We start from the raw sequence: 14934 nt of genomic DNA on the forward strand, positions 1-14934 counted from the left end.
CCTGCGGGTTCTGTGCGGCTCCTTGAGCCGGGTCGGGAGCCCCCTGTGTGGGTTCGCGCGGAAAGGGCTCCGGCAGCTGGGGTCCCAGGTCCCCCCTGCCTTTTCACTCCACCGTTTTTCTTGAGTGTTTGAGGTTCAAGAGAAGCATCAACTAGTTTAATGTCACAGTGATTTTTACAGGTGGCAAAAAACAAAAGCACACCCCTAAATTGGCCAGGCTTGATGGCTTACGCCTGTGATCCCAGCACTCGGGAGGCTGAGGCAGGAGGGTCCACAGAGCTCGCGGCCAGTCTGGGGGCTACGCGGTGACTTCAGGCACAGCCATCCTCCTCCAAATGCCCAGGCGCTCCTTCATATTGTCAGTCGCTGCACTCTGTACCTGAGAGAGGAGGTTGAATGGAAGCGACGTGTTGCTCACTTTGAATTAATTGTTTTTTCACGACGTTAAGAAAAAAGATGAGAAATCAAGGGAGAATCAGGACAAAAGGAATCGAGCTCCACAGTCCAGCACAGGTTTGAGAGGGACCCCTAGCAACTAGACCAGAACGCTGTCCTCTCCTACAGGTTATGGGATTTTATTTTATTTTTGGATACCGGGGATCGAACTCGGGACCTTGAGCTTGCGAGGCAGGCGGCGGAACCGCTGAGGTAAATCCCCCGCCCAAGCTATGGGATTTTATCAGCTTGTAAGAGAAAGTTGTAGCTGTCCATTTTGTGGTTGGCCTGGGATGGTCTCTTTTGGGGAAAGGGAATTTAGAGAGCAAGGATCTGTTTTTCCTGTTTTTCGTTTTGAGACAGACTCTACACGCAGTTTAGGCCGGCTTTGAACTCACTTTGTAGCCCAGGCTGGCCTCAAACTTGGGATGGACGATCCTCTTTCCTCAGCCTCCCGAGTGCTGGGATTACACAAGCATCTGTCCCCACAAAGTGCTGAGAATCTTGAAGTGATTCTGGGTGAGGGTTTGGTAACTGTCCGAATTAAACTTGCAGAGGGGGCGTGTCTTCACAAAGACAGGAAGAGTGAGAGAGAAGGGTATGTGGAGATCCCCGAAGGAAATTTCCTGGCCGCTCAGCTCCCTCTCCTACTAGGAAGGAGCCTCTTTGGGCTGCCTCTGCCCAGTCAGAGTGGTCTGTAAGCAGAGGCGTGTGTTTGACCTTGTGAGTGTGGGGTCCTTGTGAAATGTGGGAGAAACAGGCTGCTTTCTAATAATAATTATTGAAATAAATCATTTTTAAATCTGTGTTTAAGAATGTAGATATCAATCGAATCACCTTGGGGGTGAATATATTACCCCATGGTCAGTTGTGTGTGTGTGTCTGAGTCATCTGATTCTGTACCCAGAAGTGATCACAGGCTGATATTATTTGTCACGCACTGTGGGGCTTGGTCTGTTTTGTTTGGTTTTTTGGTGATCTTTTTATTTGCACCGGGGATTGAACTCAGGGACCTTGTGCTTGCGAGGCAGGCAGTGGAACCACTGAGCTAAATCCCCAGTCCTGGTTTTTTAGGTTTTTGACAGGTTTTTTTGTTGTTTTTGTTTTTTGTTTTGTTTTGTTTTTTGTTTTTGTTTTTGTTTTTGTTTTTTTGAGACAGGGTCTCACTGTGTAGTTGAGACTGACCTGGAACTCACTATATAGCCCAGGCTGGTCTTGAACTCACAGCAATCCTCCTGCCTCAGCCTCCTGTGTGCTGGGATTACAGGCGTGTGCCAACACGCCTGGCTTTAACAGTTTTTTAAAAGGTATTTTTGATTTTATCCTCCATTGTGCTAGTGCATCGTAAAATTTTTGCTAACAGAATAGGAAGAAAATGGATGGTTTTATCAGATTGTGGGTGAATTCAAATTCAGTAGGAAATGTTCACATTTTATGAATTTATCATCTGAGTAAGAATTTTTGTGAATATATTTTTACTTCTTGTTGGCAACAATTGAAATGATCTTAGTTTATTTTCCTGATGTGTAGTTAAATAGCATCTCTATGATAATGGCTTGCATGATATCGATTTCTTCTGTGAGCATTTTTTAAAAATGTGTTCTTTCATCTTGACTGAAATTGTTGTCTCTTTCCTTCTCTTTCTTCCTCTCTTTATGCCATTTATGTCTTTATGCCAGTGGTGTTTTGTTTTTAATTTCGAATCCAGGTTTTTATCATAAATATGTAGCAAAATGTTGGAGTTTTGCATATTAAACTGGTGTTGTACAACCTTGTTACAATCCTTCATTAATTCTAGTAGGGTGTTGTTGGATCATGGGATTTTTGAGGTAGACAGTGATGCCATCTGTGTACAGACAGGTTTATTTTCTCATTCCCTATGTGTAAGCTCCTTGTGTATTTTAGAAGTGTTTTCACCCCCGTGTTGGTGATGGAACCTAGGGCCTCTCATGGCTAAGCTGTGTCACAGCCTTTATATATATTGCAATACTTAAATATGTTTTGAGACTTCTCCTTAACACACATCACTTAAAAGTTTGTGGTTCAAGCTCTGTGTTCTGCATCTCCTGTTTATTTCCAATTACATTACCAGTGGGCTTGAAAGCCTACTCTGTGATTTCTGTCCTGCTAGATTTCTTGAGGTGCATTTCATAGCCCAAGATATGGTCTGTGTTGGAGTATATGCCAATGTTCTTGAGGAGATTATGTTCTCTGCAGTATTTATTTATGTATTGATTGATTGATTGATTGGTATCGGGGATTGAACTCTGGTCCTGGCGCTTGCCAGGTAGGTGGTGGAACCAACTGAGCTAGAGCTCTGGCCCTCTCCGCAGTTTTTATTTATTTATTTATTTGGTGTCTTTTGAGACAGGGTCTCACTATGTAGTTGAGACTGACCTGAAACTCACTATGTAGCCCAGGCTGGTCTTGAACTCACACAGCGATCCTCCTGCCTCAGCCTCCCGAGTGCCGTCATTACAGGCGTGCCCCACCACGCCCAGCTTCCACAGTTTTTAAAGTCAAATAACTAGGTCATAGAGGGTGCTATTGTAGATAGGTCAGTTAATTAGATGCCTTGCAGGCAGTTGGGGCCACAGGCAAGGAGCCAACATGGGGAACAACTGAGGCACATTTACTGGTTAGCATTACAAAAAAGAAAGATGCTACTTCCCCTGGAGAATAGTGGTGATTGATACCCTGAATGGGGCGATTCACTTTGTGTGACTTGTTTTCCCATTTGATCCCCATTTAATCACTTATTACCTGGGTGACTGTACTTTTAATCTTATTGTTTGGTCATGGTTTTGCCTCACCTCCCGGCCTTGCTGACTGAAATGCATTTGAAAAGACGGGTGGACAGGCAACCTATTTTATGGTCCCCCTTCTGTTTCACTTAGGTAGGTGCTATCTTTCTGTCAAGAACTATTCCCTACTTTTTTTTTTTTTTTTTTTTGTACCTGGGTTCAAACTCTGGGCCATGTACTGGTGAGGCAGATGGCAGCACCACTGAGCTAAATCCCTGGCCTTATATTCCTTTCTCTTCACATCCGTTGTTCCTAGAATTCATTCTTCAAATTTAGAGAACACAAACACTCGCGTTTCGGATATTTAGCAGGTTTGGGAGGTAAATCTATTTCCTTGATCTCAATTTTTTTTTCCCCACTTTTGGATTTTTTGTTGTTGTTGTTGTTTTTTGAGACGGGGTCTCACTATGTAGTTGAGACTGACCTGGAACTCACTATGTAGCCCAGGCTGGTCTCGAATTCACAGTGATCCTCCTGCCTCAGAAAAATGTCTAATGTCACTTTTTTTTCTGTGCCATAACCCTTCAGAAATAACATTATTGCGATTATTATTGTTGTACCCAGATCTCAGTACAAGAGAAGTTTATTTCAGGTTTGAACCTGGACCCTTGCCCATCAGGGAAGCAAGAGCCCAGAGTTCAGGTTATAGCATGGTTATATAGGGTTTAGGGGGCTTGAAATCTTATTCTTTCTATTGGCTCATTTTTACAATTCCTGCTGATTCTGTTGGCCTATAATTCTAACTTACTATTGGATATTATAAGATGTAATACTTCAAACTTATTGGCTACTATTTGGGCGCGGGCAGGGGTTTGTGGGGGAGATTTATCTTAGTCATCTAACTGCCACAGCCGGTTTTGCCATACTTTGACCTGGCTGCAGTTTCTGGAATAAACAGACAGCCCAGTTGCGATTCCTGGAAACTGCTCAGTTGCAATTCCTGAAAAACCTGGTTTTTGGTTAATCTACTCTTTGGCAATGGAAGGCTATTTGCAGAGTTTAAAGGTCAGCCTGAATAATGGAGCGTCTAATCTGGCTTAGCTAAAACGGAGGGACTTTGGCCTCTTTTTGGTTCCTCAATTATTAGCAGTAGTAGTAGTAGTACCGGAGATGGAACTGAGGTCCTTGCACTTGTGAAGCAGGTGGCAGACCCACTGAGCTAAATCCCCAGCCCTCGGTGACATAGTCTAGTTATAATCTCCTCCGGGACATCTTCCTAGGCTTTGTCAGTGAGGGTTGATGCAGTGGAGGACAGCAAAATGTTTTATCCAGAACTCAGAAAGTTAAAGATGTTTCTTCAGTGACATTAAAACATGGAGTGAAGGGCTGGGGATTTAGCTCAGTGTTTCCGCCACCTGCCTTGCAAGCATAAGAACCTGAATTTGATCCCCGGTACAAAAACAACAACAACAAAAAAAACCCATGGAGTGAAGACTGTTTTTATATACAGCTTCCCTTTTTTTTTTGTACTTGGAATCAAACTTGGGTCCCTGAGCACTGGAACCACTGAGCTAAATCCCTGACCCTGTATACAGTTTCTTAATGTTGCTAATCACTTGCTGGTCAATGGGCTGCAGAAGAGGTGCCATGTTGGTGGGGGAGGAATTTGACTTTTATGAAGTCTTCTTTCTTTTTTCTTTTTTTTTTTTTTTTTGGTACTGGGGATTGAACTCAGGTCTATGCTTGTGAAGCAGGAGGCTAAACCACTGCAGTAAACCCCCAGTCATTTATGAAGTCTTATACTCACTGCACATATCATCCACCAAGGCTGGAGTATATGCCCTGGGTTCATCAGAATGAACCTTTCAGGCATCTGGTAATCAGAAAGTTTTTTTTTTTTTTTTGCAACAAGAGTTTAATTTCATAATCCTGGGTGATCTTGAACTCACATTGTAGTCCAGGCTGGCTTTGAACTTGGAACAATCCTCCTGCCTCAGCCTCCTGAGTGCCAGGATTACAGGTGTGCACCACCCAGAAAGATATTTCTTTTCTGTTCTTTTCCTTTTTTCTTTCTTTCTTTTCTTTTTTTTTTTTTTTCCAAGACAGGGTCTCACTATGTAGTTGAGACTGACCTGGAACTCTATGTGGCCCAGGCTGGTTTTGAACTCACAGTGATCCTCCTGCCTCAGCCTCCTGAGTGCTGGGATTACAGGCGTGCATCACCACGCCCGGCTTCCAGAAAGATATTTCTTACTGGTGGATGCAAACAACTTGTGCAGCCACTCCATAAATTGTCTTGTGTGACCCATGCTTTTGCATCAGCCCTCCACGTGACAAAGCAGTCTGGCCTGTTCACATTCTATTCCTTCAATGCATGAGAAGTCTGGGAATGATTCACCAATAATGTCTTAATCTTCAAATCAGTGCTTGCATTCACACCTTAGGAAAGGGGGCAAACTGTCCTTCATGGGCTTGTACACCATAGTTCCTTTTCCTTCTGCATAAAACAGGTTGTGTTTGGCATCTTGCAGAAGAGCCCTGTTTGATTGCATTTGAACACTGGGATGATGTATCCTTCTGCCTTCAGGAGCAACATGAATTCTTTTTTGCAGCCATCTGTAGTGGCCTTGTCAGAATTGGAAGCCTCACCATGTCTTACCACACAGTGGATGCCACTTCTCTTGCAGAATTTAACAAACCACCCTCCACTGGCTTTAAATTCATCACTTGTTGCAGAGGGGTTTTCTTGTAATAAATCACTCTGCAACTTCCTTTTACACAGATCATAGCTTCACTAATGTTATCCCGTCAGCAGTTTCTTATTGAACCACACTAACAAATGTTTTTCCACCTCTTCCAGGGCTGGTGGTCTGCGTCTGCTTGATTAGCATCATTATTCCTTTGCCACATCAGCAGCTCTTTAGATAGGGTCTTTGTTCTTTAAAATAGGTGAGATTATCCACTTTGCCATCTTGTATGCTAGGCCAGATCGGTCACATAAATACCCCACACATGCTTTTCTGTAACTTCTGTCTTCAATTCAGTGGTTATTTTCTTTGAAACCCCCTCCCCCTTTTTTGGTACCAGGATTGTACTCGGGTCCTTGTGCTTGAGAGGCAGGCAGAAGAACCATTGAGCTAAATCCCTGGCCCTTCAAAACCTTTTTCTTACTATTCTTGTTCTGTGCTTTCTTGTTACCTTCATTATTGTTGAGTGGGTGTGGATGTGGGTGGGTGGGTGGTTCTGGGGATCAAACTCAGAACCTTGGGCTTCTGAGGCAGGCTGCTGAACCACTGAGCTAAATCCCTGGCTAGTGTTTCTGTTTTTATTTTATTTTTCAATTCTTAAATTATTTATTTTTTGTACTGGGGTTCAAACTCTGGACCTTGTGATTATAAGGCAGGCTATGACACCACTGACCTATTTTGTTTTTTGTTTTTTGAGACAGGGTCTCATGTAGTTGAGACTGACTTTGTAGCTCTGGCTGGTCTCGAACTTACAGTGATCCTCCTGCCTCTGCCTCCCGAGTGCTGGGATTACAGGAATGTGCCACCACACCCAGCTTAATATTTAGATTTTTAATCCACTTGGATTTTAGTTTAGTGCATAGTGAAAGATAGGGTGTAGTTCTAATCTTTGACAGGTTGAAATCCAGTTTTTCCAACACAATTTATTGAAGAGGCTATCTTTCCTCTAGTGAGGATGTTTGGCTCCTTTGTCAAAGATGAGGTAGCTGAGTATGTCTGGAGTTGTTTCTGTGTCTTCTAATCTATTCCACTGATCCTTGGGTCTGTTTCTCTGCCAGTATCATTCTGTTTTTATCACAGTGGCTTTGTAGTATAGTTTTCAAGTTGGGAATTGTGATACCCCTTGTCATGTCTCTGTTGCCTAGAATTGCTTTTGCTATTCTGGGTCTCTTCTGGTTCTAAATGAGTTTTTGGATTGTTTTCTCTAGTTCTGTGAGGTATACCATTGGAATTTCAATCAGGATTGCATTGAATATAGTAGTTATGGAAGTATGTTTGTTCTTCCTACCCAGGAGCAAGGGATGTCTTTCCATTTATTATATCCTCCTTGATCTCTTTTTTCAGAGTGGTGTAGTTTTCAGCATAGAGGTCTTTTGCTTCCCTTGTTAGATTGATTTCTAGATAGTTCATTTTGGGGATGCTATTGTGAAAGGGATTATTTCCCTAATTTCACTCTCAGTGAGTCTGTTAATTCTATACAAGAAGGCTATTGATTTTTGAGTGTTGACCTTAAATCCAACTGCTTTACTGAATCTGTCAATTAAGTCTATAGAAGTATTTTGGCAGAGATTTTTGGGTCTTCCATGTAGAGTAGTATCATTTCATCAGCAAATAATGCCAGTTTTCACTTCTTGCTTTCCTATCTTTATTGCTTTTATTTTCCTCTTGTCTAATTGTTGTGGCTAATGTTTCCAAACTTATATTGAACAGGAGTGGTGACGGTGGACATCCTTGTCTTGTTCCTGATGTTAGCATGAAGGTTTTCAGTTTTTGACCATCTAGTATGATGTTGGCTGTTGGTTTTTCGTAGATAGCTTTTATCAAGTTGAGATAGACCATCTATTCCAGTTTTCTGCAGGGTTTTTATCATGAATGGTTGTTGAATTTTGTTGTATGCTTTTTTTGCATCTATTGAGATAATTATATGGTTTTTGTCCTTGACTTTGTTAATATGGGCATTTACTGATTTTCATGCATTTATTGATTTTCATATGTTGAACTACTGTGTCGGCCCAGCCCTCATATCACGAACATGCCTGAGTTGGGGAGTGAGGATTGAGAAAGGAAAGAACACTCAAGCCTGAGTGGAGATCAAGTGAAGTCTGGTTTATTTCTACAGAAACAGCTTTCCTTAAAGGGACATCAACAGGGAGCACCAAGCAATCATCTCCATCATTTCTTATGCAAAAACCAGATTTCCTGACTCCTACCCATAAAACCAGATCTTTGGCTATCTCTTTGAGTTCCTTCGTCACAGGGTCAAAGAACAAATAAGCTTAACAGAGTCCTTGAAAATTAACAAATGTTACATAGATTGTATCAATGCCTTCATTGTAGAGGAAGAAGTTTCCTTTCAAAGGTCAAATGTCAGGTGTCAGAGGGCCATGGCCAGCCCCCCAAAAACCACCTTGCATCCCTGGAATAAATCTGACTTGTTCAGGGTGTATGATCTTCTTGATGACCTTCTATATTTTTTGTCAGTATGTTATTGAGGATTTTTGCATCTGTGTTCATTAGGGAGATTAGCCTGTGGTTCTCTTTTTTGGTTGGGTCTTCCCTGCTTTTGGAATCAAAGTAGCACTTGTTTCCAGGAATGAATTTGGTTGTAATGCTTCCTTTTAAATTTCATTGAAAAGTTTAAAGAGTAGTGACAATCTTTCTTTCTTTCTTTCCTTCTTTCTTGGGTTTTTGAGACAGGGTCTCACTATGTAGTTGAGACTGACCTGGAACTCACTATGTAGCCTAGGCTAGTCTCGAACTCACAGCAACTCATAGTGATCCTCCTGCCTTAGCCACCCGAGCGCTGGGATTACAGGCCTGGCTACATAGCACCTTTTTAATTTAATGTTTTATTGACATGTGTCAATCTTAGAGCCACAGTTGTGTACAGGAGCAGAGCAGTTTTCCCAGTGACAGGTTATCTGCACATTGATCTCCTTGTGTGTCTTTTCTCACTTTACCTATAAACCTGCTGTCCTCGTGACGGCCAGCACGCATTCTGACTTTTTAGCTTACTCTTTGGTGCTTTGTTCATTGCTGCAATCTGCATGACTCATATGGCCACCTTTCAAGGCAGATGATTGTATAGAACTTAGTGTTTGTTCTACCAACAGAACTCTTTTTTTAAATAATTCATCATGAAGTACATTAAAAAAAGAATAAAAATTATAAGACATTCGTGATTATCCTGGGCACCCTAAGAAACATACCTAAGTGGACGGTGATCAGTGGTTAGTCTCTCCAAGTATTTGTGCCAGATGTATCCTCTTGCATAGATTACTGCTATCCTAATTATTTGCCTACTTTTCCTATCTTGTCCATATGCAATTTAAAAAAAACTTTAAGTATTCTTTCAGTTTTGGCCTCTTAGAACTTTCCATATGTATTAAAGGCATTTGAAGAAAAGTGTTCTGGTTTGTTTCTTTGTCTTGGTATATTTTACACATGCCGTATGTGAGGCATGGAACAACTTATTTTGTCATCTGTGTCAGTGGTCATAACTCTTGAATTTTTTGCAAACTTGTATTATAGTGCTGTGAAAAATAGTTCCTATATTTTGAAGTGCAAATGCATATATCATTCTCAGACTGTTCTGTAGATTGTATTAAAATTTAAACACATGGATGTGGATGGTATCAACTGATTCTCGGTTCATTGAAAACAATTTGCTTCTTTGTGATAGTGTTTTTTACTTATAACCCACATCACTTTTTTTTCAACCAAGGTTTCAGCTTTTTTCATATATCATGTTTTATCTTGAGTAAGGTATGCATTTTCCATTTTTTGATCATATATTTATCTTTTAGCAAAGTAATCCTTTTGTATTGTGGACAATTTTATTTGATTGAATTTTGCCTCCCTTAAATTTTTGTGTATTAAATTTCACTATTAATTTTCTTTGGAGAAACTGTTTTTACTTTGTGGATTAGTGAAACACCAAGCTTCATATTCCCCCTTCAAAGTATAATTTGATTATATGTTGTAAGTTTTTCAAGTATGTATCTGATTGTCACTGCCTGAAGTATTAAACTCACCATGAGGCCTGCCACTGTTGTAGACTTGCTCCGCTGTCATGAATTAGTTTTCTTTTTATTTGTAGGCCCAGTGATGGTTGATTTCTTTTGCTTGGATCTGTCGTTTGGAGACTCCTGGTCAATAATGCAGTGTCATGAATAGTGTAGTTTTTAAGTTTCTTTACATATTAGGCACCATTGTAGTTTCTTATTCCTAAGGCTATAAATGTTGCAAGACATTTATAATGCCTAGTAGATGTGGCAAACTAGTTTTTCTTGTGTATGCAAGGTGCATTTTAGGAATTATATAAGTTTATTAATATGCATGAGAGGAGGCATCTTGGTGACTGAGTTCTAAGAACGTATACCATTTTTCCCTGTTGCATTGTCCTTTGAGAGTTTGCTGTGGGTAATATAATGCCTGTTACATATTAAAATAGTGAATTATTCTCCATGAGTATTTTATTATTTAAATAGGATTGTTCTAAAATTTAGAAGCTGTTCAGTAGCTTCCAAAAGTCGTCTCTTATACAGACACAGAGGATGTATTCAATTCCCTAAGAAATGCATTGTGATGTGGTGTTCTCTCTCTCTCTCTCTCTCTCTCTCTCTGTCTCTCAGTACTGGGGATTAAACTCAGGTCCTTGTGTTTGCGAGGTAGGCAGCGGAACCACTGAGCTAAATCCCCAGCCCTGTGATGTGCTTTTGACTAGTAGCTGTCAAACCAGCTCATTAGACATTCATCAGTTTATATTTTGGAGGTTGTGAAAAGGTAGCCTTATCTAAATGATGGATAAGAACTGTTCAACAAATAGAATATTATTGTCATGAAGTTGGAACACCGTGGAATTTTACAGTTATGTTGGTGTGGTCCAACCCAGTAGCAGCTCTAAATTCCAAGAAAGTTGAACTTTGTTCTCAGGCATTTGTAAGAATATGCAGTTGCAGACAGGTGGTGGTAACTATCCGAGCATTCAGTAGTAGGAATTTGTTAATGTAGTTTTATAGACCCCTTGTGGAAAGAGAAATTAGTGTGGCTCACGTTGTTCAAATCTAGCATCAGAATTGCCCTAGGAGAGGGTGTAAGTAGGAGAACAAAACTGAAGACTGAGATGCCTAGTGAAGGTGTATGTGGAGAACACAGCATCTGTGAAGAGGTTTTGAGGTAAACCTAGATCTCCTCTGCAGTGAATGTCACTCTTGCTCATGGAGATGTATGTGTGATTGTTATAGGAACCGGTGACCTATAAGGATGTGGCTGTGAACTTCACCCTTAAGGAGTGGGCTCTGCTGGATCCTTCCCAAAAGCAACTCTACAGAGATGTAATGCAGGAAACCCTCAGGAATCTGGTTGCAATAGGTAAGGTTGGTGCCATTGCCTAGTGCAGCAGAGAACAAGTGTCTTGCTCATCAGCATTGTCTCCTTATTTAGAAAATGGAAATGGACCATTTAGAGGAATATGCCAGGTATAATTGCATAATGTATAAATCTAGGTAGACTCTAGCAATTTTTCTACAGAGTAATAATTTTGAATTTTTTGGCTCTACATTTTAGGACAAAAATGTGAATACTCAAACTTTGAAGATGAATACATAAACCCCAGGAGCACTGTAAGGTAATTTGCATTCAGAAGAGAAAGAGTGTCTCTTAGGAATCCTGTTGTGTGAGGAAAATATTAAAACAGTCAAATGATAGAAATAAATCCCTCTTATAAAGGTGAAATGTTTGTGAAAAACTGTTTTCATGCTAGATGTCCATATGTGGAAAATTGATGTTCCAGTGTTGGACATCTCTGTAGGGAAGACACCTCCAGGGTACTGACATGGTGTATAAGTGAAAGCTTCTCATGGTTGAATATTTACAAATTTTCATTCATGTACAAAATTATGAAAATGTTGAATCACATTACTCTCAGGACTTGAATATAAAGTATATATGAAAAAAAGATTTTTATATTGACACTTAAAACTATATTCATGGTAACAGTATGGATGTATCAGTATTTAAGAATGGAACATGTTTTTTTTGTAGTAGTATTTTGCATGAGAAACTCCAAATATTTAGAAGTGACTTTGACATTTAGTGTTTGCCAAGTACATATCATGGATACAGTATATTAAAAAGCTCACGAGCCAGGTGTTGTGGTATAGGCTTGTAATCCTAGCACATGGTGGATTTTAGCAGGAATATTGCTATGTGTTTGGGGACAGCCAGGCTTACAGGGAGGGCTATGTAGTGAGTTCAAGGCCAGCCTGAACTACACAGTGAGACCCTCTCTCAAAACTAAAATCAAAAAACGCATGAGTACCAATATCTTGATACTTGTTTTGAGTCATCCTTCAGAGCAGAGCAGGCAGTCGCTATATGTTTGAAGATTGTTACAGAACATAAAACCAGTATGTCTTGTGAATTGTGACTATCCAAAATCTTAGTAATGCTCTTGTCTTTTGTTTTTAGAAGTCCAGATATAGACAAACTTGGTGAATATCATGGAGGTAGTCAATGTGGAAAAACCTTCAGCCAGGCACCAGAGCATGTTGTAAAGAAGAAAACTTCCCCTCAAACATCACCACATGAAAGCTGCATTTTTGAGCGTGTCATCATTAGTCGGTCATCCCTAAAGTTAACCCTCAAAGCTGACACTGTGTGCAAAACTTACAAGAATGAAGAATGTGGAATGAAAACTTGTAAACATAAGCAAAATAGAAAAGACTTCAGTTGTCCTCAAGGCTTTCAGAACGCTGAAAGATCGCAAACTGGAGAAAAAGCTTTTGACACTAAGCAAGGTAGGAATGACCTTTCTTCCAGTTCTTATCAAGGATGTGAAAGAATTTGCAGTAGAAAGAAACCCCATGTATGTAAGCAATGTGGAAAACCCTACACGAATCTCGGGTCACTTCAATCACATGAAAAACTTCACACTGGAAAGGACCCCTATGCGTGCAAGTATTGTGGGAAAGTCTTGGGTCGTTTGAGTACTCTTAAGATACATGAAAGAATTCACACTGGAGAGAAGCCCCATGTATGTAAACAATGTGGGAAAGCTTTCACTGATAAAAGTTCCCTTCGATACCATGAAAGGGTTCACCGTGGAGAGAAACCTTATGTATGTAACCATTGTGGGAAAGCTTTTATTTGTTCTGGTACCTTTCGAAAACATGAAAGGATTCACACTGGAGAGAAGCCTTATAAATGTACAGAATGTCTGAAAAGTTTCGTTTCTTCCAGTAGCTGTAAAAAACATATGAAAATTCATGCTGCAGTTAAACCTTGTTTATGTAAGCAGTGTGGTAAAGCCTGCATTCATTCCAATTCCCTCCGATACCATCAAATGGTTCACCATGGAGAAAAACCCTTCGTACGTAAGCAGCGTGTAAAAGTCTTACCTGTGACTGAGTTTCCAAAATCTGAAGGGGTTCACAGAGAGAAACGATATGAGTGTAAACAATGTGGGAAAGTCTTTCTTTGGCGAAGCAGTTTTCGAAGACATAAAGAACTTCACAGTGGAAGAAAACGATATCAATGTAAGCATTGTGGCAAAGCCTTCCTTTGGGGAACCAGTTTTCAGAGACATCAACAACTTCACAGTGGAGAGAAACGATATGAATGTAAGCAATGTGGGAAAGCCTTCCTTTGGCAAAGTAGTTTTCGAAGACATAAAATAATTCACAGTGGAGAGAAGCCACACGAGTGTAAGCAATGTGGGAAAGCTTTCTTTCGTCCCAGTACCTTGAGAAACCATGAAAAAATTCACAATAGAGATAGCCTATTTATAAGCAATGTGAACCTCTAGATTACTCATTTGTCTCCTAATACATGTGAAAACACTGGAAAGAAATCCTTTGTGTGTTTGAAATGTGGGAAAGTCTAGTTGTCACACTTCCTTTCACAGACAAGGAAGAACTCACAGTTGAGAGTAACTTTAAATATGGAATGTGGAAGCTTGCATTTTTCCAAAGACCTTTCTAGCATTCATGAGACTGTATAGGAGAGGATTTGTTACAGTAAATTATGTAGAAATGCCTCTTATCTTGCCCGAGTCACAGATGTGACAGTATGGACTAGAAGAACTGTGCAAAAACACTTTACTGGGCATATGTGTTAATACATTCTGGATGACAGCCCCAAGATTCTGAGAAAAAAGAAAAGCTCTCAGATGTGACAAATCGTGTTAAAACCCTGTGAAATTCTAGTCTTTCTAAGTTCCATTAGGGAATATGCTTTGTCACCTGTTGTTTTTAATTGTTTGTAGGTAAACTGAAACATTTTAAAGTATACTGCCTTATAATTGTGTAATTGTACTGCACTGTGTTTAATAAGACATTGAGAACTTTTGCTGATTTTCTTGTGTTTTCTGTTGGCAGGCTGTTACCATTTATGTACCTGTTGATTTTCTTTTTATCTGGAGACAGGGTTTCACTGTGAAATTCAGGTGGCTGTGGCGACCCTCCTGCTTCAATAGCCTGAGTCCTGAGATTACAGGCATGCGCCGCCATTCCCAGCTCTTTCATCTTCTTTGATGGAACAAACAATGCACTTTACATACTATTTATATTCTTACTTGATATGTATTCTCTTGAGACGTAAAACCCTTGTGAGATTAACAAATTTTTTTTAAATTGAGACTATAACTCTAAAAATGCCATTGTTTTTATTTTTGTTGTTGGGTTGTCCTTGGTTTAATTTTTGGGTTATTACTTCAATCTTCCTGATATAGTTGCGCTTTAGCTTTTGAGTCTCTGATGACTCAGACATTCTCATTTCCTTAATATCAGCGAAGACAACTCATTAAATCAATCACAGTCCTTTAGCCCAAGTTGATACCATCAGCAACACAATAGAATCAAGCACAACTTACAAATTGACCATTCATGGTAGTCGTTAATCTATCACCTTTAAACCATGTGAATTAAAATCAAGAAGCAGCCCAAAACATGTTTGCAGTGAATAAACTCTTCAATATAGATAGCATACTTACCATTTAGGATGGGGGT

General features: G+C 40.1%; 1 protein-coding gene across 1 annotated transcript in view; it reads left to right on the forward strand.

The window, feature by feature from the left end:
- The window catches only part of LOC104869636 (zinc finger protein 709), a 14793-nt gene extending 225 nt beyond the window's left edge, over nucleotides 1–14568 (forward strand). Inside the window, exons 2-4 of the mRNA XM_010634987.3 lie at nucleotides 11173–11299; nucleotides 11495–11555; nucleotides 12398–14568. Of these exons, the coding sequence (XP_010633289.1) occupies nucleotides 11173–11299; nucleotides 11495–11555; nucleotides 12398–13733 (1524 nt within the window). The 3' untranslated portion in view covers nucleotides 13734–14568. The remainder of the gene's footprint in view (nucleotides 1–11172; nucleotides 11300–11494; nucleotides 11556–12397) is intronic.
- The last annotated feature ends 366 nt before the right edge of the window (nucleotides 14569–14934 follow it).

This window comes from Fukomys damarensis, unplaced genomic scaffold, assembly GCF_012274545.1.
Source record: "Fukomys damarensis isolate Sample0158 unplaced genomic scaffold, DMR_v1.0_HiC HiC_scaffold_37, whole genome shotgun sequence".
Taxonomy (NCBI): domain Eukaryota; kingdom Metazoa; phylum Chordata; class Mammalia; order Rodentia; family Bathyergidae; genus Fukomys; species Fukomys damarensis.